This window comes from Vidua macroura, unplaced genomic scaffold (genome assembly GCF_024509145.1).
Source record: "Vidua macroura isolate BioBank_ID:100142 unplaced genomic scaffold, ASM2450914v1 whyUn_scaffold_135, whole genome shotgun sequence".
Taxonomy (NCBI): Eukaryota; Metazoa; Chordata; class Aves; order Passeriformes; family Viduidae; genus Vidua; species Vidua macroura.
The window spans coordinates 99,595-121,780 of NW_026530552.1; the positions used below are offsets into that span (position 1 = coordinate 99,595).

General features: G+C 57.0%; 1 protein-coding gene across 2 annotated transcripts in view; it reads right to left on the reverse strand.

The window, feature by feature from the left end:
- SCARA5 (scavenger receptor class A member 5) overlaps positions 1 to 22,186 on the reverse strand; it is a 42,198-nt gene that overhangs the window by 17,421 nt on the left and 2,591 nt on the right. The window contains exons 3-6 of one of the 2 annotated variants that reach the window (XM_053969212.1): positions 21,791 to 21,906; positions 8,969 to 9,097; positions 5,053 to 5,124; positions 2,726 to 3,400 (exon numbers count right to left, since the gene is read on the reverse strand). In XM_053969212.1, the coding sequence (XP_053825187.1) occupies positions 2,726 to 3,400; positions 5,053 to 5,124; positions 8,969 to 9,097; positions 21,791 to 21,902 (988 nt within the window). In that variant the 5' untranslated portion in view covers positions 21,903 to 21,906. The remainder of the gene's footprint in view (positions 1 to 2,725; positions 3,401 to 5,052; positions 5,125 to 8,968; positions 9,098 to 21,790; positions 21,907 to 22,186) is intronic. The other variant, XM_053969213.1, reaches the window with a different exon arrangement.

Below are 22,186 nucleotides of genomic sequence, written 5' to 3' on the forward strand. Positions count from 1 at the left end.
TGGGATGGATCCCAGACCCTTGGGATGGATCCCAGACCTTGGGATGGATCCCAGATCCCAGGGATGGACCCCAGACCTTGGGATGGATCCCAGACCTTGGGATGGATCCCAGATCCTTGGGATGGACCCCAGACCCCAGGGATGGATCCCAGACCTTGGGATGGACCCCAGATCCCAGGGATGGACCCCAGATCCCAGGGATGGACCCCAGACCTTGGGATGGATCCCAGACTTTGGGATGGACCCCAGACCTTGGGATGGACCCCAGACCTTGGGATGGATCCCAGACTTTGGGATGGACCCCAGACCTTGGGATGGACCCCAGACCTTGGGATGGATCCCAGATCCCAGGGATGGACCCCAGACCTTGGGATGGATCCCAGACCTTGGGATGGACCCCAAACCTTGGGATGAACCCCAGACTCTTGGGATGGATCCCAGACCTTTGGGATGGATCCCAGACCTTGGGATGGATCCCAGATCCCAGGGATGGACCCCAGACCTTTGGGATGGATCCCAGACTTTGGGATGGATCCCAGACCTTGGGAAGGACCCCAAACCTTGGGATGGATCCCAGATCCCAGGGATGGACCCCAGACCCTCGGGATGGACCCCAGACCTTGGGATGGACCCTGGACCTTGGGATGGATCCCAGACCCTTGGGATGGATCCCAGACTTTGGGAAGGACCCCAGACCTTTGGGATGGACACTTCCAGGGGTGGGGCAGCCGCAGATCTTCTGGAATGCTCCCGGGGACGGTCCCATCCCAGGAGCAGCTCCTGGGACAGGGCACAGTGAGCGGCCGGGCTGGAGGAAAACTGGGAATGGCGGCTGGGAGAGGCTCCCGAGCATTCCCAGCTCTTCCCACCCCACAGCTCCTGGGGTTCACCCCCGGGAAATCCCATTCCTGCGGCATCCCGGCTCCCCACCCTCCAACCCCAGCGCTTCCCGCTGGGATCCGGCACATCCCACCCAGGGATCCACCGAGCGGATCCCGGGAATTCTCCCTCGCGGCGACTCCCAAGACCCAAAACTCCTCCGCGCTGTCCTTCCCGAGCCGCGGGAGGTGCTCGGAGCAATCCCTGGGTGCTGGGGAGGAGCCTGGGGACCTTCCCAAGATGCCACCGCCCAATTCCAGGATCCGGGATGCGGAGGCCGGGATAGCCGAGGATTTGGGGAGAAGGAAAAGGGAGGCAGGGAATGGCTCGGCCAAATCCAGCCGGGAACACGACGGACTCACCCAAGGACATCTGGAGCTGGGATGAATCCAGCTGGGCACGAGGCCCCAGGAATTATCCATGGGCTGGGAGGAGAGGGAAGTTTGGGATGCCAGGAATGTGTCAGGGCTGATAAATCCGGTGCCGGCCCTTGGAATGGGGTTTGTTTTGGGATAACGCCGTTCCAGGGCTCTGTGACGGATCCCACCCTTGGTGACGTCATTCCCACGGGTGGAGAGGGAAAAGCGGGATCCGAGGAGTGGGGAAATAGGGAACCAGCAAAGCAATGGGGGCAGGGTGATCCCAGCATCCCAAAAACAGGGATCGGGAGCCGACATCCCCCAGGGACGAGGGAAAGCACCCCGGGAGCTGCTGGTATTCCAGGGGGATGAACGGATCTCCTGGAGATCCAACCACATCCGTCCCCTCCGGCTCGGCAGCTGGAAAAAGGGGAACGAGTGCCCTGGCACCAGCCCTGGCCTTGGAATTCCAGCTGGAATTCCAGCGGGAAGCACCACCAGGGATGAGGGGTCCCCGCAGGTGCAGCGGGAGGAAAACAGGGCAGGAGCTGCTCCCAACCTCCTGCTCCGCCCCGGGGCTCCCACCGGGACCTCCCGGGCGTCTCCATGGGCTTCCCCCTCCCTGGCACAGCATTCCCGGAGAAGCTGTGGCCGTCCCTGGATGCCTGGAAGTGCCCAAGGCCGGGCTGGACAGGGCTTGGAGCAGCCGGGGACGGTGGAAGGTGTCGGAGTTGGAAGAGGATGGGATTTAAGGGCCCTTCCCACCCAAACGATTCCGGGATTTGGGAAGGGCTGAGGGTGGGAAAGGCGGAGAAGATGGGATGGGGGACGTTGGTTTTTCCTGGCACCTTTGAGGGAACCCTGGGGGCTTCCTTCCAAACCGTGGATGGGGAATATTTGGCGAGTCCAAGGGGATGGAGACACCTGAGCAGGGATGGATGGGAGCGGATCTGGAACGTTCCCGACCGGAGAGACCGGGAGGAGTTGGAGCGTGTCCAGGGAAGGGAACGGAGCTGGGGAGGGAATGGAGCCCCAGGAGGGGCTGGGGGAGCTGGGAAGGGGCTCAGCCCGGAGAAAAGGAGGCTCAGGGGGGACCTTTCCCCTCCCCACAACTCCATGAAAAGTTGGAGCCAGGTGGGAGTCGGGATCTGCTCCCGGGAAACAAGGAACAGGATGAGGAAACGGCCTCGGGCTGCGCCAGGGAAGGTTTAGCTGTATACTGGGAACAATTCCTTCATGGAAAGGGCTGTGAAGGACTGGAAGAGGCCCCGGGAGGTTTGGAGTCCCCATCCCTGGCGGGATTAAAAATCCACGTGGATTTGCGCGGGGCATGGACCAGTGACCGCAACCAGCTGGAACCCACGACCCTCGGAGAGCTCTCCCAACCTCAACAACTCCACGATTCTCCCATCCCTGATCGACCGGCCCGCCGCAGGAGCAGGGGCTCCGTTCCCGATCCCACCCCTCTCCCGGCGGGCCGCGCTCACCCTGGATGACGGAGACGTTCCGGAGCGCCACGGAATGCTCCCAGTCCCTCATGCGCAGCTCCTCGGTGACGTTGTTGAGCACGGCCAGCTCCAGCCTCAGCTGCCGCTCCACGGCCGCGTGGGCCGCCCGCATCCGCCGCCCGTCCGCGCTGGCGTTGCCCAGGAGCCCCTGCAGGTCCCGCAGCCGGGAACGCTGCACGCGGACGTCGTAGGAGAAGCTGCGGTTCATGGAGTCCACGGACCCTCCCAGCGCCGCCACCTGCTCGCCCAGGGCCTCCAGCCGCCCGCCCAGGTGGCCCAGGAGGTGCTGGTGGTGCTCCAGGAGCAGGCGGCTGCCGTTGGCGTCCACGGAGAGCCGCGACAGCTCCAGCTGGGCCGCGTCGCTCTGCTGGGCCAGCGAGTCGCGCAGCCGGGCCACCGAGCGCTCCGTCTGGCCGGCCTGGCTCTGCAGGCTCCACAGGAGCTCCTGCAGCCGCTGCAGCGAGCCGCTCAGCAGGAGCAGCGAGTCCGAGTGGTTCTGCAGGAGGTCCTGGAGCCTCCAGATGTGCTCCAGGAGGTCGCCCTTGGGCAGGGGGTGCAGCAGCTGCAGCTGCAGGTCCTGGAAGGTCTCGTTGAGCCGCTGGACGTTCCCCAGCAGCGCCTCCAGGTCCTCGGGGGACGCCTGGGGCCGGGACCCTGGGGTGGAGGAGAGAGGTGGGAGGTCGGGAGGAGCCCTTGGAGGCGGGATCCTCCCGAGGACATTCCCGGCTCCTCGGCGCCTGGGGGTGAAATCCCCAGCCCGGAAGGTTCCTCCCGCCAGCCCCTCCCGGGATCCAAGGCTGGAGAAGGGGGCTGGGGGCTGGAGAAGGCCTGGGGGGTCCTGGAATGGTTCGGGTGGGAAGGAACCGTAAAGCTCATCCCGTTCCACCTGGGCAGGGACGCGTCCCACCATCCCAATTGCTCCAAGCCCATCCCACCTTTCCCTGAGCACTGCCCGGGATTCGCTGGGAATTCCAGCCCAGCCGGGAATTCCTTCCCAAGATCCCAAAATCCCAAGCTCCCCTTTCCCACTGGAAGCCATTCCCTGGCTCCTGGCCCTCCAGCCCTTCCCCAAATTCCAGCTCTCCTGGAGCCCCTTTGGGATCGGGAAGCGGCTCCAAGGATTCCCTGGATCCTTCCCCGATCCAGCTGCACATTCCCAGCTCTCCCAGCCCTGGCATTGGATCCAGCCCCATCCCAATTCCTCCTGGAGAAGGAATTTTGGGATCCAGGGACTTCACTGGGAATTCGGGATTCCAGGAAGGGTGTCCCTTCCCTTTTCCATCCCCAAATTCCATAAAAATCCCTCGGGATGGATCCTGAGTGTCCTCGATCCCAGAATCCCAGAATGGTTTGGATGGGATCCATGGATCTTCAATCCCATCCCAGGGACACTTCCCATGATCCCAGGGTGATCCAAACCCACCCTTGGACACTGCCAGGGATCCGGGGATTCTCTGGGAATTCCAGCCTGGCCGGGAATTCCTTCCCAAGATCCCAAAATCCCAAGCTCCCCTTTCCCACTGGAAGCCATTCCCTGGCTCCTGCTCCTCCAGCCCTTCCCCAAATTCCAGCTCTCCTGGAGCCCTTTGGGATCGGGAAGCGGCTCCAAGGATTCCCTGGAGCTCAGGGTTTTCCTTCGATCCCTCAGAGCTGCATCCCACGGGATTTTCCTGCTGGGAATCCCAGCCTGTAGCCATCCTGGCAGTTCCAGAGGATCCCAGAATGGTTTGGATGGGAAGGGACCTTCCATCCCATCCCAGTATCCCATTATCCCATTATCCCATTATCCCATTATCCCATTATCCCATTATCCCATCCCATCCCATTATCCCATCCCATCCCATCCCAGCCCTGGCACCTCCCCGTGTCCCTCCAAGCCCTGTCCAAGCTGGAATCAGATCCTTCCAGGCATCTTTCCAATCCCTATTCCTGAATCCCACGTTTTTTCCCGGAATTCCGGCTGGGATTCTCCTCCTGGGACAGGGCCGGGTTCGGTTCCCTCTGCTCATCCCCCGGCATTCCCGGGAGGGATCTGAGGGCTCAGGTGGAACCAATCCCAGGGGAAGGATGGAAAAACATTCCCTGGGGGAAAATTCCGGGATCTTTGGGATTTTGTTGCCCCTCGTGAATCGCCAGAGGGAACAGCCCCAGGTTTTGCCAGGGAACGTTGAGGCTGGAATGAGGAACAATTCCCTCATGGAAAAGGTCCGGAGTCCCCGCTGGATTTAAATCCGCGTGCGTGCGGCTCCTGGGGACGTGGATCGGGGGAAATGTTGGACTCCGGGCGCTCCAAGGAGTTTCCCAACCTCCAGCATTCCATGGAAAAGTCGGAGATCGGAGTCCCGGCCGCAGGCTCAGGGGGTTTCCAGTGGACGGGGCTGGGGTAGGGCTACAGGGAATGTTCCCTAAAGTTCCCTAAAGTTCCCTAAACGATCAAATTCTTTGGGGGTTTTTATTGGTTTTGGGGTTTTTTTGGGTTTTTTTTCCCAATTTTTTGAATTTTTTGGCTTTTTAATGGGTTTTTGGGCGTTTGGGGGGAATTTTTAGGATTATTTGAGATTTTTTGGGGGATTTTTTTTTTTAATTCTTTGGGGTTTTTTTGTAGGTTTGGGGGGGTTTTGGGGGGATTTTTTGGGATCCTTTGAGATATTTTCGGGGGATTTTTCTTTTATTCTTTGGGGGTTTTTCATAGGTTTTGGGGGTTTTTTTGGGGGGGATTTTTTTTAATTCTTCGGGGTTTTTTTATGGGTTTTTGGGGGGATTTTTTGGTATCCTTTGAGATTTTTTTGGGATTTTTTTTTAATTCTTTGGGGGTTTTTCATAGGTTTTGGGGTTTTTTTTGGGGGGGATTTTTTTTAATTCTTCGGGGGTTTTTTATGGGTTTTTGGGGGGATTTTTGGAGGGTTTTTTGGTTTTTTTGGGGGGATTTTTTTTTAATTCTTTTGGGTTTTTTGGGAAGATTATTTTGGGTTTTTTGGGAAGATTATTTTGGGGGGGATTATTTCAAATTCTTCAGGGTTTTTTATTCGTTTTGGGGTTTTTGGGTGGGGTTTTGAGGGGATTTTTTTGGGTTTTTTGGGGGGGATTTTTTTTAACTCTTCGGGGTTTTTTTATGGGTTTTTGGGGGAATTTTTTTGGTTTTTAGGGTTTTTTGGGGGGATTTTTTTTTTAATTGTTTGGGGTTTTTTTATAGGTTTTGGGGTTTTTTTGGGGGGGATTTTTTTAATTCTTTGGGGTTTTTTTAAGGGTTTTTGGGGGGATTTTTTGGGGTTTTTTGGGGGGATTATTTCAAATTCTTCAGGGTTTTTTATTCGTTTTGGGGTTTTTGGGTGGGGTTTTGAGGGGATTTTTTTGGGTTTTTTGGGGGGGATTTTTTTTTAACTCTTCAGGGTTTTTTTTATGGGTTTTTGGGGGGATTTTTTGGGATCCTTTGAGATATTTTTGGGGATTTTTTTTAATTCTTTGGGGGTTTTTCATAGGTTTTGGGGGTTTTTTTGGGGGGGATTTTTTTTAATTCTTCGGGGTTTTTTTATGGGTTTTTGGGGGGATTTTTTGGGGTTTTTTTGGTTTTTTTGGGGGGGATTTTTTTTAATTCTTCGGGGTTTTTTTAATGGTTTTTTTGGGGGGATTTTTTGGGGGTTTTTGGGTTTTTTTTGGGGGGATTATTTCAAATTCTTCAGGGTTTTTATTCGTTTTGGGGGTTTTGGGTGGGGGTTTTGAGGGGATTTTTTTGGGTTTTTTGGTTTTTTGGGTGGATTTTTTTAATTCTTTGGGGGTTTTTTTAAGGGTTTTTGGGGGAATTTTTTTGGTTTTTTGGGTTTTTTGGGGGGATTTTTTTTTTAATTGTTTGGGGTTTTTTTATAGGTTTTGGGGTTTTTTTGGGGGGGATTTTTTTAATTCTTTGGGGTTTTTTTAAGGGTTTTTGGGGGGATTTTTTTGGGGTTTTTTGGGGGGATTATTTAAAATTCTTCAGGGTTTTTTATTCGTTTTGGGGTTTTTGGGTGGGGTTTTGAGGGGATTTTTTTGGGTTTTTTGGGGGGGATTTTTTTTAACTCTTCGGGGTTTTTTTATGGGTTTTTGGGGGGATTTTTTGGGATCCTTTGAGATATTTTCGGGGGATTTTTTTTTATTCTTTGGGGGTTTTTCATAGGTTTTGGGGGTTTTTTTGGGGGGGATTTTTTTTAATTCTTCGGGGGTTTTTTATGGGTTTTTGGGGGGATTTTTTGGGGTTTTTTGGTTTTTTGGGGGGGATTTTTTTTAATTCTTTGGGGTTTTTTGGGAAGATTTTTTTTGGGTTTTTTGGGTTTTTTTGGGGGGATTATTTCAAATTCTTCAGGGTTTTTTATTCGTTTTGGGGGTTTTGGGTGGGGTTTTGAGGGGATTTTTTTGGGTTTTTTGGGGGGGATTTTTTTTAACTCTTCGGGGTTTTTTTATGGGTTTTTGGGGGGATTTTTTGGGATCCTTTGAGATTTTTTTGGGGATTTTTTTTAATTCTTTGGGGGTTTTTCATAGGTTTTGGGGGTTTTTTTGGGGGGGATTTTTTTTAATTCTTCGGGGTTTTTTTATGGGTTTTTGGGGGGATTTTTTGGGTTTTTTTTTGGCTTTTTTGGGGGGGATTTTTTTTAATTCTTTGGGGGTTTTTTAATGGTTTTTTGGGGGGGATTTTTTTGGGGTTTTTTGGTTTTTTTTGGGGGGGATTATTTCAAATTCTTCAGGGTTTTTTATTGGTTTTTGGGGTTTTTGGGTGGGGTTTTTAGGGGATTTTTTTGGGTTTTTTGGGGGGGATTTTTTTTTAACTCTTCGGGGTTTTTTTATGGGGTTTTGGGGGGATTTTTTGGGATCCTTTGAGATTTTTTTGGGGATTTTTTTTAATTCTTTGGGGGTTTTTCATAGGTTTTGGGGGTTTTTTTGGGGGGGATTTTTTTTAATTCTTCGGGGTTTTTTTATGGGTTTTTGGGGGGATTTTTTGGGGTTTTTTTGGTTTTTTTGGGGGGGATTATTTCAAATTCTTTGGGGGTTTTTTAATGGTTTTTTTGGGGGGGATTTTTTTGGGGTTTTTGGGGTTTTTTGGGGGGATTATTTCAAATTCTTCAGGGTTTTTATTTGTTTTGGGGTTTTTGGATGAGGGTTTTGAGGGGATTTTTTTGGGTTTTTTGTTTTTTGGGGGGGATTTTTTTTAATTCTTTGGGGTTTTTTAGGAGTTTTTGGGGGTATTTTTTTGGGTTTTTTTGGGGATTATTTCAAATTCTTCAGGGTTTTTATTAGTTTTGGGGTTTTTTGGGGGTGGGGGTATTGAGGGGACTTTTTTTAATTCTTTGGGGGTTTTTAATGGGTTTTTTGGGAAGATTTTTTTTGGGTTTTTTGGGTTTTTTTGGGGGGGATTATTTCAAATTCTTCAGGGTTTTTTATTCGTTTTGGGGGTTTTGGGTGGGGTTTTGAGGGGATTTTTTTGGGTTTTTTGGGGGGGATTTTTTTTAACTCTTCGGGGTTTTTTTATGGGTTTTTGGGGGGATTTTTTGGGATCCTTTGAGATTTTTTTGGGGGATTTTTTTTAATTCTTTGGGGGTTTTTTAATGGGTTTTTTGGGAAGATTTTTTTTTGGGTTTTTTGGTTTTTTTGGGGGGATTATTTCAAATTCTTCAGGGTTTTTTATTCGTTTTGGGGTTTTTGGGTGGGGTTTTGAGGGGATTTTTTTGGGTTTTTTGGGGGGGATTTTTTTTTAACTCTTCAGGGGTTTTTTATGGGTTTTTGGGGGGATTTTTTGGGATCCTTTGAGATTTTTTCAGGGTTTTTTTTTTAATTCTTTGGGGGTTTTTCATAGGTTTTGGGGTGTTTTTTTGGGGGGATTTTTTTTTAATTCTTTGGGGTTTTTTCAGGGGTTTTGGGGGGGATTTTTTGGGTTTTTTTGGGGGATTATTTCAAATTCTTCAGGGTTTTTTATTGGTTTTGGGGTTTTTTTTTGGGTGGGGGGGGTTGAGGTGATTTTTTTTTAAAATTCTTTGGGTTTTTTTATGGGTTTTTGGGGGGAATTTTTGGGGTTTTTTGTTTTTTTGGGGGGGATTTTTTTTAATACTTTGGGGGTTTTTGAGGGGATATTTTTGGGGTTTTTGTGTTCTTTGAGGGGATTTTTTTTTAATTCTTTGGGGTTTTTTTAGGGGTTTTTGGGGGGATTTTTTTGGGGTTTTTTTGGGAAGCTCCCGGGAGGATCCGCGCCAGCCTCACCTGCCAGGACGAAGATTCCCACGAGGATGAGGAGGAGCAGGAGGTAAAGTCCCACCACGGAATATTTCAGCGCCGCCACGGAGCCGATCCGGCCGCGGCATCGCCAGCACCGCGTCCCGCGGCCGGGATCTGCGGGATGGAGCCGGGAATGGTCGGGATCGTCCCTGGGATAGGGAACGACCCCTCGGGAATGTCCAGGGAATGGTCGGGATCATCCCTGGGATAGGGAACGACCCCTCGGGAGTGTCCAGGGAATGGTCGGGATCATCCCTGGAGTGAGGAACGACCCCTCGGGAGTGTCCAGGGAATGGTCGGGATCATCCCTGGAGTGAGGAACGACCCCTCGGGAGTGTCCAGGGAATGGTCGGGATCATCCCTGGGATAGGGAACGACCCCTCGGGAGTGTCCAGGGAATGGTCGGGATCATCCCTGGGATAGGGAATGACCCCTCGGGAGTGTCCAGGGAATGGTCGGGATCATCCCTGGGATAGGGAACGACCCCCTCGGGAGTGTCCAGGGAATGGTCGGGATCATCCCTGGGATAGGGAACGACCCCCTCGGGAGTGTCCAGGGAATGGTCGGGATCATCCCTGGGATAAGGAACGACCCCCTCGGGAGTGTCCAGGGAATGGTCGGGATCATCCCTGGGATAGGGAACGACCCCTCGGGAGTGTCCAGGGAATGGTCGGGATCGTCCCTGGGGTGAGGAACGACCCCTCGGGAGTGTCCAGGGAATGGTCGGGATCGTCCCTGGGATAGGGAACGACCCCCTCGGGAGTGTCCAGGGAATGGTCGGGATCATCCCTGGGATAGGGAACGACCCCCTCGGGAGTGTCCAGGGAATGGTCGGGATCATCCCTGGGATAGGGAACGACCCCTCGGGAGTGTCCAGGGAATGGTCGGGATCATCCCTGGGATAGGGAACGACCCCTCGGGAGTGTCCAGGGAATGGTCGGGATCATCCCTGGGATAGGGAACGACCCCTCGGGAGTGTCCAGGGAATGGTCGGGATCATCCCTGGGATAGGGAACGACCCCTCGGGAGTGTCCAGGGAATGGTCGGGATCATCCCTGGAGTGAGGAACGACCCCTCGGGAATGTCCAGGGAATGGTCGGGATCATCCCTGGGATAGGGAACGACCCCTCAGGAATGTCCAGGGAATGGTCGGGATCATCCCTGGAGTGAGGAACGACCCCTCGGGAGTGTCCAGGGAATGGTCGGGATCATCCCTGGGATAGGGAACGACCCCTCGGGAGTGTCCAGGGAATGGTCGGGATCATCCTTGGGATAGGGAACGACCCCTCGGGAGTGTCCAGGGAATGGTCGGGATCATCCCTGGGATAGGGAACGACCCCCTCGGGAGTGTCCAGGGAATGGTCGGGATCGTCCCTGGGATAGGGAACGACCCCTCGGGAGTGTCCAGGGAATGGTCGGGATCATCCCTGGGATAGGGAACGACCCCTCGGGAGTGTCCAGGGAATGGTCGGGATCATCCCTGGGATAGGGAACGACCCCTCGGGAGTGTCCAGGGAATGGTCGGGATCATCCCTGGGATAGGGAACGACCCCTCGGGAGTGTCCAGGGAATGGTCGGGATCATCCCTGGGATAGGGAACGACCCCCTCGGGAGTGTCCAGGGAATGGTCGGGATCATCCCTGGGATAAGGAACGACCCCCTCGGGAGTGTCCAGGGAATGGTCGGGATCATCCCTGGGATAGGGAACGACCCCTCGGGAGTGTCCAGGGAATGGTCGGGATCGTCCCTGGGGTGAGGAACGACCCCTCGGGAGTGTCCAGGGAATGGTCGGGATCGTCCCTGGAGTGAGGAACGACCCCTCGGGAGTGTCCAGGGAATGGTCGGGATCATCCCTGGGATAGGGAACGACCCCTCGGGAGTGTCCAGGGAATGGTCGGGATCATCCCTGGGATAGGGAACGACCCCTCGGGAGTGTCCAGGGAATGGTCGGGATCATCCCTGGGATAGGGAATGACCCCCTCGGGAGTGTCCAGGGAATGGTCGGGATCATCCCTGGGATAGGGAACGACCCCTCGGGAGTGACCAGGGAATGGTCGGGATCGTCCCTGGGGTGAGGAACGACCCCTCGGGAGTGTCCAGGGAATGGTCGGGATCGTCCCTGGGATAGGGAACGACCCCCTCGGGAGTGTCCAGGGAATGGTCGGGATCATCCCTGGGATAGGGAACGACCCCTCGGGAGTGTCCAGGGAATGGTCGGGATCATCCCTGGGATAGGGAACGACCCCTCGGGAGTGTCCAGGGAATGGTCGGGATCATCCCTGGGATAGGGAACGACCCCTCGGGAGTGTCCAGGGAATGGTCGGGATCATCCCTGGGATAGGGAACGACCCCTCGGGAGTGTCCAGGGAATGGTCGGGATCATCCCTGGGATAGGGAACGACCCCTCGGGAGTGTCCAGGGAATGGTCGGGATCATCCCTGGAGTGAGGAACGACCCCTCGGGAATGTCCAGGGAATGGTCGGGATCATCCCTGGGATAGGGAACGACCCCTCGGGAATGTCCAGGGAATGGTCGGGATCATCCCTGGAGTGAGGAACGACCCCTCGGGAGTGTCCAGGGAATGGTCGGGATCATCCCTGGGATAGGGAACGACCCCTCGGGAGTGTCCAGGGAATGGTCGGGATCATCCTTGGGATAGGGAACGACCCCTCGGGAGTGTCCAGGGAATGGTCGGGATCATCCCTGGGATAGGGAACGACCCCCTCGGGAGTGTCCAGGGAATGGTCGGGATCGTCCCTGGGATAGGGAACGACCCCTCGGGAGTGTCCAGGGAATGGTCGGGATCATCCCTGGGATAGGGAACGACCCCTCGGGAGTGTCCAGGGAATGGTCGGGATCATCCCTGGGATAGGGAACGACCCCTTGGGAGTGTCCAGGGAATGGTCGGGATCATCCCTGGGATAGGGAACGACCCCTCGGGAGTGTCCAGGGAATGGTCGGGATCATCCCTGGGATAGGGAACGACCCCCTCGGGAGTGTCCAGGGAATGGTCGGGATCATCCCTGGGATAAGGAACGACCCCCTCGGGAGTGTCCAGGGAATGGTCGGGATCATCCCTGGGATAGGGAACGACCCCTCGGGAGTGTCCAGGGAATGGTCGGGATCGTCCCTGGGGTGAGGAACGACCCCTCGGGAGTGTCCAGGGAATGGTCGGGATCGTCCCTGGGATAGGGAACGACCCCCTCGGGAGTGTCCAGGGAATGGTCGGGATCATCCCTGGGATAGGGAACGACCCCTCGGGAGTGTCCAGGGAATGGTCGGGATCATCCCTGGGATAGGGAACGACCCCTCGGGAGTGTCCAGGGAATGGTCGGGATCATCCCTGGGATAGGGAACGACCCCTCGGGAGTGTCCAGGGAATGGTCGGGATCATCCCTGGGATAGGGAACGACCCCTCGGGAGTGTCCAGGGAATGGTCGGGATCATCCCTGGGATAGGGAACGACCCCCTCGGGAGTGTCCAGGGAATGGTCGGGATCATCCCTGGAGTGAGGAACGACCCCTCGGGAATGTCCAGGGAATGGTCGGGATCGTCCCTGGGATAGGGAACGACCCCTCGGGAATGTCCAGGGAATGGTCGGGATCATCCCTGGAGTGAGGAACGACCCCTCGGGAATGTCCAGGGAATGGTCGGGATCATCCCTGGGATAGGGAACGACCCCTCGGGAGTGTCCAGGGAATGGTCGGGATCATCCCTGGGATAGGGAACGACCCCTCGGGAGTGTCCAGGGAATGGTCGGGATCATCCCTGGGATAGGGAACGACCCCTCGGGAATGTCCAGGGAATGGTCGGGATCGTCCCTGGGATAGGGAACGACCCCTCGGGAGTGTCCAGGGAATGGTCGGGATCATCCCTGGGATAGGGAACGACCCCTCGGGAATGTCCAGGGAATGGTCGGGATCATCCCTGGAGTGAGGAACGACCCCTCGGGAGTGTCCAGGGAATGGTCGGGATCGTCCCTGGGATAGGGAACGACCCCTCGGGAGTGTCCAGGGAATGGTCGGGATCATCCCTGGGATAAGGAACGACCCCCTCGGGAGTGTCCAGGGAATGGTCGGGATCATCCCTGGGATAGGGAACGACCCCTCGGGAGTGTCCAGGGAATGGTCGGGATCGTCCCTGGGGTGAGGAACGACCCCTCGGGAGTGTCCAGGGAATGGTCGGGATCGTCCCTGGGATAGGGAACGACCCCCTCGGGAGTGTCCAGGGAATGGTCGGGATCATCCCTGGGATAGGGAACGACCCCTCGGGAGTGTCCAGGGAATGGTCGGGATCATCCCTGGGATAGGGAACGACCCCTCGGGAGTGTCCAGGGAATGGTCGGGATCATCCCTGGGATAGGGAACGACCCCTCGGGAGTGTCCAGGGAATGGTCGGGATCATCCCTGGGATAGGGAACGACCCCCTCGGGAGTGTCCAGGGAATGGTCGGGATCATCCCTGGGATAGGGAACGACCCCTCGGGAGTGTCCAGGGAATGGTCGGGATCATCCCTGGGATAGGGAATGACCCCCTCGGGAGTGTCCAGGGAATGGTCGGGATCATCCCTGGGATAGGGAACGACCCTCGGGAGTGTCCAGGGAATGGTCGGGATCGTCCCTGGGGTGAGGAACGACCCCTCGGGAGTGTCCAGGGAATGGTCGGGATCGTCCCTGGGATAGGGAACGACCCCCTCGGGAGTGTCCAGGGAATGGTCGGGATCATCCCTGGGATAGGGAACGACCCCCTCGGGAGTGTCCAGGGAATGGTCGGATCATCCCTGGGATAGGGAACGACCCCTCGGGAGTGTCCAGGGAATGGTCGGGATCATCCCTGGGATAGGGAACGACCCCTCGGGAGTGTCCAGGGAATGGTCGGGATCATCCCTGGGATAGGGAACGACCCCTCGGGAGTGTCCAGGGAATGGTCGGGATCATCCCTGGGATAGGGAACGACCCCCTCGGGAGTGTCCAGGGAATGGTCGGGATCATCCCTGGAGTGAGGAACGACCCCTCGGGAGTGTCCAGGGAATGGTCGGGATCATCCCTGGGATAGGGAACGACCCCTCGGGAGTGTCCAGGGAATGGTCGGGATCATCCTTGGGATAGGGAACGACCCCTCGGGAGTGTCCAGGGAATGGTCGGGATCATCCCTGGGATAGGGAACGACCCCCTCGGGAGTGTCCAGGGAATGGTCGGGATCGTCCCTGGGATAGGGAACGACCCCTCGGGAGTGTCCAGGGAATGGTCGGGATCATCCCTGGGATAGGGAACGACCCCTCGGGGAGTGTCCAGGGAATGGTCGGGATCATCCCTGGGATAGGGAACGACCCCTCGGGAGTGTCCAGGGAATGGTCGGGATCATCCCTGGGATAGGGAACGACCCCTCGGGAGTGTCCAGGGAATGGTCGGGATCATCCCTGGGATAGGGAACGACCCCCTCGGGAGTGTCCAGGGAATGGTCGGGATCATCCCTGGGATAAGGAACGACCCCCTCGGGAGTGTCCAGGGAATGGTCGGGATCATCCCTGGGATAGGGAACGACCCCTCGGGAGTGTCCAGGGAATGGTCGGGATCGTCCCTGGGGTGAGGAACGACCCCTCGGGAGTGTCCAGGGAATGGTCGGGATCGTCCCTGGGATAGGGAACGACCCCCTCGGGAGTGTCCAGGGAATGGTCGGGATCATCCCTGGGATAGGGAACGACCCCTCGGAGTGTCCAGGGAATGGTCGGGATCATCCCTGGGATAGGGAACGACCCCTCGGGAGTGTCCAGGGAATGGTCGGGATCATCCCTGGGATAGGGAACGACCCCTCGGGAGTGTCCAGGGAATGGTCGGGATCATCCCTGGGATAGGGAACGACCCCTCGGGAGTGTCCAGGGAATGGTCGGGATCATCCCTGGGATAGGGAACGACCCCCTCGGGAGTGTCCAGGGAATGGTCGGGATCATCCCTGGAGTGAGGAACGACCCCTCGGGAATGTCCAGGGAATGGTCGGGATCGTCCCTGGGATAGGGAACGACCCCTCGGGAATGTCCAGGGAATGGTCGGGATCATCCCTGGAGTGAGGAACGACCCCTCGGGAATGTCCAGGGAATGGTCGGGATCATCCCTGGGATAGGGAACGACCCCTCGGGAGTGTCCAGGGAATGGTCGGGATCATCCCTGGGATAGGGAACGACCCCTCGGGAGTGTCCAGGGAATGGTCGGGATCATCCCTGGGATAGGGAACGACCCCTCGGGAATGTCCAGGGAATGGTCGGGATCGTCCCTGGGATAGGGAACGACCCCTCGGGAGTGTCCAGGGAATGGTCGGGATCATCCCTGGGATAGGGAACGACCCCTCGGGAATGTCCAGGGAATGGTCGGGATCATCCCTGGAGTGAGGAACGACCCCTCGGGAGTGTCCAGGGAATGGTCGGGATCGTCCCTGGGATAGGGAACGACCCCTCGGGAGTGTCCAGGGAATGGTCGGGATCATCCCTGGGATAGGGAACGACCCCTCGGGAGTGTCCAGGGAATGGTTGGGATCATCCCTGGGATAGGGAACGACCCCTCGGGAGTGTCCAGGGAATGGTCGGGATCATCCCTGGAGTGAGGAACGACCCCTCGGGAGTGTCCAGGGAATGGTCGGGATCGTCCCTGGGATAGGGAACGACCCCTCGGAGTGTCCAGGGAATGGTCGGGATGGTCCCTGGGATAGGGAACGACCCCTCGGGAGTGTCCAGGGAATGGTCGGGATCATCCCTGGGATAGGGAACGACCCCCTCGGGAGTGTCCAGGGAATGGTCGGGATCGTCCCTGGGGTGAGGAACGACCCCTCGGGAGTGTCCAGGGAATGGTCGGGTGGATTGGAGCAGCCTGGGACATGGGAGAGGTGTTGGGGATGGGATAATGGGATAATGGGATCATGGGATCATTGGATAATGGGATGGGATGGGATAATGGGATGGGATGGGATGGGATAATGGGATGGGATGGGATGGGATGGGATGGGATGGGATGGGATGGGATGGTATCCATGCGATAATGGGATCATGGGATGGGATGGGATAATGGGATAATGGGATAATGGGATAATGGGATCCATGCGGTAATGGGATGGGATGGGATAATGGGATCATGGGATCATGGGATCATGGGATGGGGTAATGGGATAATGGGATAATGGGATCATGGGATCATGGGATAATGGGATAATGGGATAATGGGATGGGCATGGGAATACAAATGGTGTTGGAATGGGGTGGAGTGGATGGGATTGGGATGGGATTGGGACAGGACGAGACAAGATGGGATGGGATGGGATAATGGGATGGGATAATGGGATGGGATAATGGGATGGAATAATGGGATGGGATGGGAGGTTCCTTCCCACCCAAACATTCCAGGGTCCTCTGGAGCTGCTGGGATTGCTCCGGGCTGGAGTTCCCAGCAGGAAAATCCCGTGGGATGCAGCTCCGAGGGATTGAAGGAAAACCCTGAGCTCCAGGGAATCCTTGGAGCCGCTTCCCGATCCCAAAGGGCTCCAGGAGAGCTGGAATTTGGGGAAGGGCTGGAGGGCCAGGAGCCAGGGAATGGCTTCCAGTGGGAAAGGGGAGCTTGGGATTTTGGGATCTTGGGAAGGAATTCCCGGCTGGGCTGGAATTCCCAGAGAATCCCTGGCAGTGCCCAGGGAAAGGTGGGATGGCCTTGGAGCAATTGGGATGGTGGGAAGCGTCCCTGCCCATGGAATGGGATGAGTCTGAAGGTCCCTTCCCACCCAAAGCGTTCCGGGCTGGATCCTGGCGGGAACACCGGGTTTCTGGGAGCAGCTTTTCCCAGCACTCCCATTCCAGCCCCAGCAGCGCCGCCCAGATTCGCCCTTTCCCAGATCCAAGTTTTCCCAAGGAGACACGGACAGAAGATGGAGGAAAACCCAGAATTCCCACCTGGAGCCTCCATCCGGGGGTTTGTGCTCCTCGGAGCTCCAAGGCTCCGATCCAGAGCCCCTCATCCCACAGGAGGGGGGAGCCCCAAATCCAAAGGTGGAGACGGCACTGATCCACGGCCGGATCCAGCCTGGCCCATTCCCGCTGGGATTTGGGATCCCATTCACACTGGGATTTGGGAGCCCATTCACCCTGGGATTTGGGATCTCATTCACACTGGGATTTGGGATCTCATCCCTGCTGGGATTTGGGATCCCATGCCATGGCAATTCCCAGCTCCAGCCTGGCCCATTCCCACTGGGATTTGGGATCCCATCCCTGCTGGGATTTGGGATCTCATCCCTGCTGGGATTTGGGATCCCATCCCTTCTGGGATTTGGGATCCCATCCCTGCTGGGATTTGGGATCCCATTCCTGCTGGGATTTGGAATCCCATCCCATGGCCATTTCCAGATCCAGCCTAGAGAATTCCCGCTGGGATTTGGGATCCCATCCCTGCTGGGATTTGGGATCCCATTCCCACTGGGATTTGGGATTCCATCCCTTCTGGGATTTGGGATCTCATCCCTGCTGGGATTTGGGATCCCATTCCCACTGGGATTTGGGATTCCATCCCTGCTGGGATTTGGGATCCCATCCCTGCTGGGATTTGGGATCTCATCCCCGCTGGGATTTGGGATCCCATGCCATGGCAATTCCCAGCTCCAGCCTGGCCCATTCCCGCTGGGATTTGGGATCCCATTCCTGCTGGGATTTGGGATCTCATTCCCGCTGGGATTTGGGATCCCATTCCCGCTGGGATTTGGGAACCCATTCCCACTGGGATTTGGGATCTCATCCCTGCTGGGATTTGGGATCTCATCCCTTCTGGGATTTGGGATCTCATCCCCGCTGGGATTTGGGATCCCATTCCCAATGGGATTTGGGATCTCATCCCTGCTGGGATTTGGGATCCCATCCCTGCGGGGATTTGGGATCTCATCCCCGCTGGGATTTGGGATCCCATTCCCACTGGGATTTGGGATCCCATCCCTGCTAGGATTTGGGATCTCATCCCCGCTGGGATTTGGGATCACATGCCATGGCAATTCCCAGCTCCAGCCTGGCCCATTCCCACTGGGATTTGGGATCCCATTCCTGCTGGGATTTGGGATCCCATTCCCACTGGGATTTGGGATCCCATCCCTGCTGGGATTTGGGATCTCGTCCCTGCTGGGATTTGGGATCCCATCCCTTCTGGGATTTGGGATCCCATCCCTGCTGGTATTTGGGATCCCATTCCTGCTGGGATTTGGAATCCCATCCCATGGCCATTTCCAGATCCAGCCTAGAGAATTCCCGCTGGGATTTGGGATCCCATCCCTTCTGGGATTTGGGATCTCATCCCTGCTGGGATTTGGGATCCCATTCCCACTGGGATTTGGGATTCCATCCCTTCTGGGATTTGGGATCTCATCCCTTCTGGGATTTGGGATCTCATCCCTGCTGGGATTTGGGATCCCATTCCCACTGGGATTTGGGATTCCATCCCTTCTGGGATTTGGGATCTCATCCCTGCTGGGATTTGGGATCCCATTCCCACTGGGATTTGGGATTCCATCCCCGCTGGGATTTGGGATCTCATCCCTGCTGGGATTTGGAATCCCATCCCATGGCCATTTCCAGATCCAGCCTGGAGAATTCCCGCTGGGATTTGGGATCCCATCCCTTCTGGGATTTGGGATTCCATCCCTGCTGGGATTTGGGATCCCATTCACACTGGGATTTGGGATCTCATCCCTGCTGGGATTTGGGATCCCATTCCCACTGGGATTTGGGATCTCATCCCTGCTGGCATTTGGGATCCCATTCCCGCTGGGATTTGGGATCCCATCCCATGCCAATTCCCAGCTCCAGCCTGGCCCATCCCCGCCGGCATTTGGGATCCCATTCCCGCTGGGATTTGGGATTCCATCCCATGCCAATTCCCAGCTCCAGCCTGGCCCATCCCCGCCGGGCAATGCCCAGGTGGGATCTCGCCCCATCCCAGTGGGATCGAGCTGCTCCCTGGGATTCCGGCGATGGAACCCACGGATGGGGAGAGCCCAGAATTCCAGGGACCTTTCCCCTCGTCCTTCCCAAGCCCCAGGGCTGTCCCCGTGCGCCCATCCCGGCAAAACAGGGATGCCTGGACGAGCCTCCAGCCGGGAAAGGGTTACGGAGCGCGGATCCCGAAACTCAGCCCGCCTTGGGAAGCTGGGAACCGAGCTGCGGGCTGGATCCGGGGGGGCGATCCCCTGGGAATGCGGCTCGAGTGGGATCCGGGATGCTTCAGCCGGATCCCATCCCCCGCTCCCCGCCCGGAATTCCTGACCCGCGGGGTGAGGAGGGCGCCGATGTTTTCCTGACATCTCGCACTTCCAGCGGCTCCTGGGACGCCCCGGGAGGAGCTGGCGGCGCGCCCCGATCCACCCACTCCCATTCCCGGCCCTTGGAAGCGCGGCCGGGAGCGATTGCCCGGGGAAAGGGCCGGGATCCAAGGAAAAGCGAACATTTCCTGCCCCTGCCCAGGCTCCAGGGAGCGGCAGGAGGAAAACAACCGGGATTCCGGGATTTGGGGTCCCCAAAACCCTGGGAAAGGCCCGGGGATGCTGATCCTGGGCCAGCAGAAGGTTTGGATCGCGCTCCCGATGGATTCCCGCCCCTCCCGGTGGGAGTTTTCCATGAATTCGGGCGGGATCCGGGTGGTCCCACCCTCAGGGATGACTTCGCTCCTGCCCCTTCCCAGAAATCCCGCTCCAGAGACCTCTCCCGTGGAAATGGGGTTCCCTGGAAGGCCTTGGGATGAGCCCCGAGAATTCCAGGTGGAATTCCACCAAAATCCCGAAGCCAGGGAGGCACCTCCAGCCTTTCCCAGGGCCAGGGATTTGCTGGGAATTCTGGGATCAGTCCTGGGGGGCTCCGGCTCTTCTCTCACGGCTTTTCCAGCTCTTTGCCCCTGGGAAGGGATGGGAACAGCAGGATCGGGAATTTGGGAAGAGGCGGGAGCAGGGACATCAACCTTTGGGATGGGGATCAACACTCAGGGATCTCCTGGACGGGGAATTCTCCCTCCGGATCCGAAGCTGTCCCTACCCCCAGAGGGCCCCTTGGAATCAGCTCCGTGAGCCCCTTGCAGCATTCCCAGGAGGAATTTATCGGGAGCTGGATGTTCCCAGCTCAACCAGCCCCTCCCCACCCTCCCAGCCGGGAATTCCTTCCCAAGATCCCAAAATCCCAAGCTCCCCTTTCCCACTGGAAGCCATTCCCTGGCTCCTGGCCCTCCAGCCCTTCCCCAAATTCCAGCTCTCCTGGAGCCCCTTTGGGATCGGGAAGCGGCTCCAAGGATTCCCTGGATCCTTCCCCGATCCAGCTGCGCATTCCCAGCTCTCCCAGCCTGGCGTTGGATCCAGCCCCATCCCGACTCCTCCTGGAGAAGGAATTTCGGGATCCAGGGGTTTCACTGGGAATTCAGGACTCCAGGAAGGGTCCCCCTTCCCTTTTCCATCCCCAAATTCCATAAAAATCCCTCGGGATGGATCCTGAGTGTCCTTGATCCCAGAATCCCGGAATGGTTTGGGATGGGATCCATGGATCTTCAATCCCATCCCATTCTAGCCCAAATCCCTGAGCACTCCAACCTTTCCTGGGACATTCCCAGGGATCCAGGGATTCTCTGGGAATTCCAGCCCAGCCAGGAATTCCTTCCCAAGATCCCAAAATCCCAAGCTCCCCTTTCCCACTGGAAGCCATTCCCTGACTCCTGGCCCTCCAGCCCTTCCCCAAATTCCAGCTCTCCTGGAGCCCCTTTGGGATCGGGAAGCAGCTCCGAGGATTCCCTGGATCCTTCCCCGATCCAGCTGCACATTCCCAGTTCTCCCAGCCCTGGGATTGGATCCAGCCCCATCCCAACTCCTCTCTGAGAAGGAATTTCGGGATCCATTGGCTTCACTGGGAATTCGGGACTCCAGGAAGGGTCCCCCTTCCCTTTTCCATCCCCAAATTCCATAAAAGTCCCTTGGGATGGATCCTGAGTGTCCTCGATCCCAGAATCCCGGAACGGTTTGGGTGGGAAGGGACCTTAAAGCCCATCCCGGGGACACTTCCCGTTATCCCAGGCTGCTCCAAGCCCATCCAGCCTTTCCTTGGGCACTTCCAGGGATGGGGGAGCCACAGAATCCCTGGAAAACCCGGGCCAGGGCCAGGACACTCCCGGTGCTGCTCCCAGCACGGAATCCACCGTTCCCAGGGCCGGGAATGCCGAGCCCTGAGCTCATCCCGGACTCCTTCCCGAGCAATCCCAGCTCCCGCGAGCCCTGCGCACTCCTGCCACGGATCCGGGGTGGATCCAGAGGTGGATCCAGAGGAGGATCAAGAGGTGGATCCTGAGGCGGATCCAGGGGTGGATCCTGAGGTGGATCTGCCGGTGGATCCAGAGGCAGATCCTGGGTCAGATCCTGAGGTGGATCCAGAGGAGGATCCGGGGGTGGATCCACAGGTGGATCCTGGAGTGGATACAGGGGTGGACCCTGAGGTGGATCCAGAGGCGGATCCGGGGGTGGATCCACAGGTGGATCCTGGAGTGGATACAGGGGTGGACCCTGAGGTGGATCCAGAGGCGGATCCAGGGGTGGATCCACAGGTGGATCCTGGAGTGGATACAGGGGTGGACCCTGAGGTGGATCCAGAGGAGGATCCGGGGGTGGATCCACGGGTGGATCCTGGAGTGGATACAGGGGTGGATCCCCAGGTGGATCCAGAGGCGGATCCAGAGGCAGACACAAGGGTGGATCCACAGGGCAGAGACAGGGGGATCCCAAGGAGGATCCCGAGTGGATCCCGAGGCGGATCCGCCCTCACCGTCCTCGCAGAGGTTCAGCTTGGAGAGGCTCCGTCCCTCGAAGGGCTCCTCCAGGACGGATCCGTTCTCCCGCTCGGAGAAGGTGTGGAGATCCACGGCCTTGCTCTCCATCCTGCTGGGGAAAAACGGGAATGTCCCACGGGGCTGGGCCTCGGGACATCCCAGTCCCGGTCCCAGTCCCAATCCCAATCCCAATCCCAATCCCAATCCCAATCCCAGTCCCAATCCCAATCCCAATCCCAGTCCCAGTCCCAATCCCAGTCCCAGTCCCAATCCCAGTCCCAATCCCAATCCCAATCCCAGTCCCAATCCCAGTCCCAGTCCCAATCCCAGTCCCAATCCCAGTCCCAGTCCCAGTCCCAATATCAATCCCAATCCCAATCCCAATCCCAGTT